Source organism: Schistocerca cancellata, chromosome 3 (genome assembly GCF_023864275.1).
Source record: "Schistocerca cancellata isolate TAMUIC-IGC-003103 chromosome 3, iqSchCanc2.1, whole genome shotgun sequence".
Lineage (NCBI taxonomy): Eukaryota > Metazoa > Arthropoda > Insecta > Orthoptera > Acrididae > Schistocerca > Schistocerca cancellata.
The window spans coordinates 432,237,449-432,238,537 of record NC_064628.1 but is presented as its reverse complement, the minus strand read 5'-3'; the positions used below and the strand labels follow the sequence as shown (position 1 = coordinate 432,238,537).

The 1,089-nt window shown below is 64.1% G+C and overlaps 1 protein-coding gene across 1 annotated transcript; it reads right to left on the bottom strand.

Annotated features, from left to right (window-relative positions):
• Positions 1 to 414: 414 nt before the first annotated feature.
• On the bottom strand, positions 415 to 834 carry LOC126176354 (uncharacterized). Its single transcript, XM_049923507.1, has one exon. The coding sequence runs from the start codon at positions 832 to 834 to the stop codon at positions 415 to 417; it is 420 nt and encodes a 139-aa protein (XP_049779464.1).
• Positions 835 to 1,089: the final 255 nt, after the last annotated feature.

The following is a 1,089-nucleotide window of genomic DNA, read 5'->3' as shown; positions in this document are numbered from 1 at the left end:
TACACAAGGACAGTAGCGGACAGTGTAATCGTCGGTTGCTATCTAAGGCTATAATATGGGCTGGACATAGAGGTGTGAAAAGACATGTCGCGAGTGGCCTGTGAGAGGTGATTAGCAAGGGAGCTAGTGGGAGGAGAGTGTTTACACAAGGACAGTAGCGGACAGTGTAGTCGTCGGTTGCTATCTAGGACTACGCGACCGTTGATCATTCGGGTATAACACGGGCCCTGATGTAGAGGTGTGAAAAGAATCGTTGCGGGTGGTCGGTCAGAGATGACTAGTACGGAGCCGGCAAGAGGGGAGCGTGTACACAAGGACAGTAGCGCACAGTGTAATCATCGGTTGCTATCTAAGGCTAGGCCACTGTTGATCAGTCGCGTATAATATGGGCTGGACGTAGAGGCGTGAAAAGACTTATCGCGAGCGGCCGGTCGGAGATGAGTAGTAGGGAGCCGGCGGGAGGGGAGCGTGTACACAAGGAGAATTAGGGGCGAGCGCCGCGGCGCCGGCGTGCTGCGGCGGCTCCTGCGGATTGCGGTAGGGCCGACGGCCAGCGCCGGCTGGAGGAGCGAGGGGCGGCCGTTGTTTGCAGCAGCGCCGCGCCGCGCCGCGCCGCGGGTCAACGGCCGCAGTATCGACCGGCGGCGGCGGCGGCGGCGGCGGCGGCGGCAGGTAGAGGGAGGCGGTGGCGGCGGGAGGCCGTCTTGGCGGCTCCGCCTCACTGCTTGCATGACCCCCTGACCCGCTTCCCGCGGCCACACTTCCGCCACCCGTGCCGCTGCCACCGTTGCTGCTGCTGCAGATCGGTCCTCGGCGCTGCGCCCTGGACCGCATCGCCTCGCTTATGTCCTCTGCAGCCCCGCCCGGGTCGCCGGCAGCTCCGGACCAGACCGGACGGGACAGCACTCCTGCTCTCTGGGAGAGCAGACGCCGGAGCGGCTACTGCAGCGCTGCCGGGATGCGCCCCAGCTCGGGCTACAGAGGCGCTTCCCAAAACCACTGGGCACTCGTGGTACCGCACGAACACTGTCCGGTGCTGTGCTGATCTCGGGACAGTCCTGATCCTTGAGCCTAGTCGATCGCGTGGCG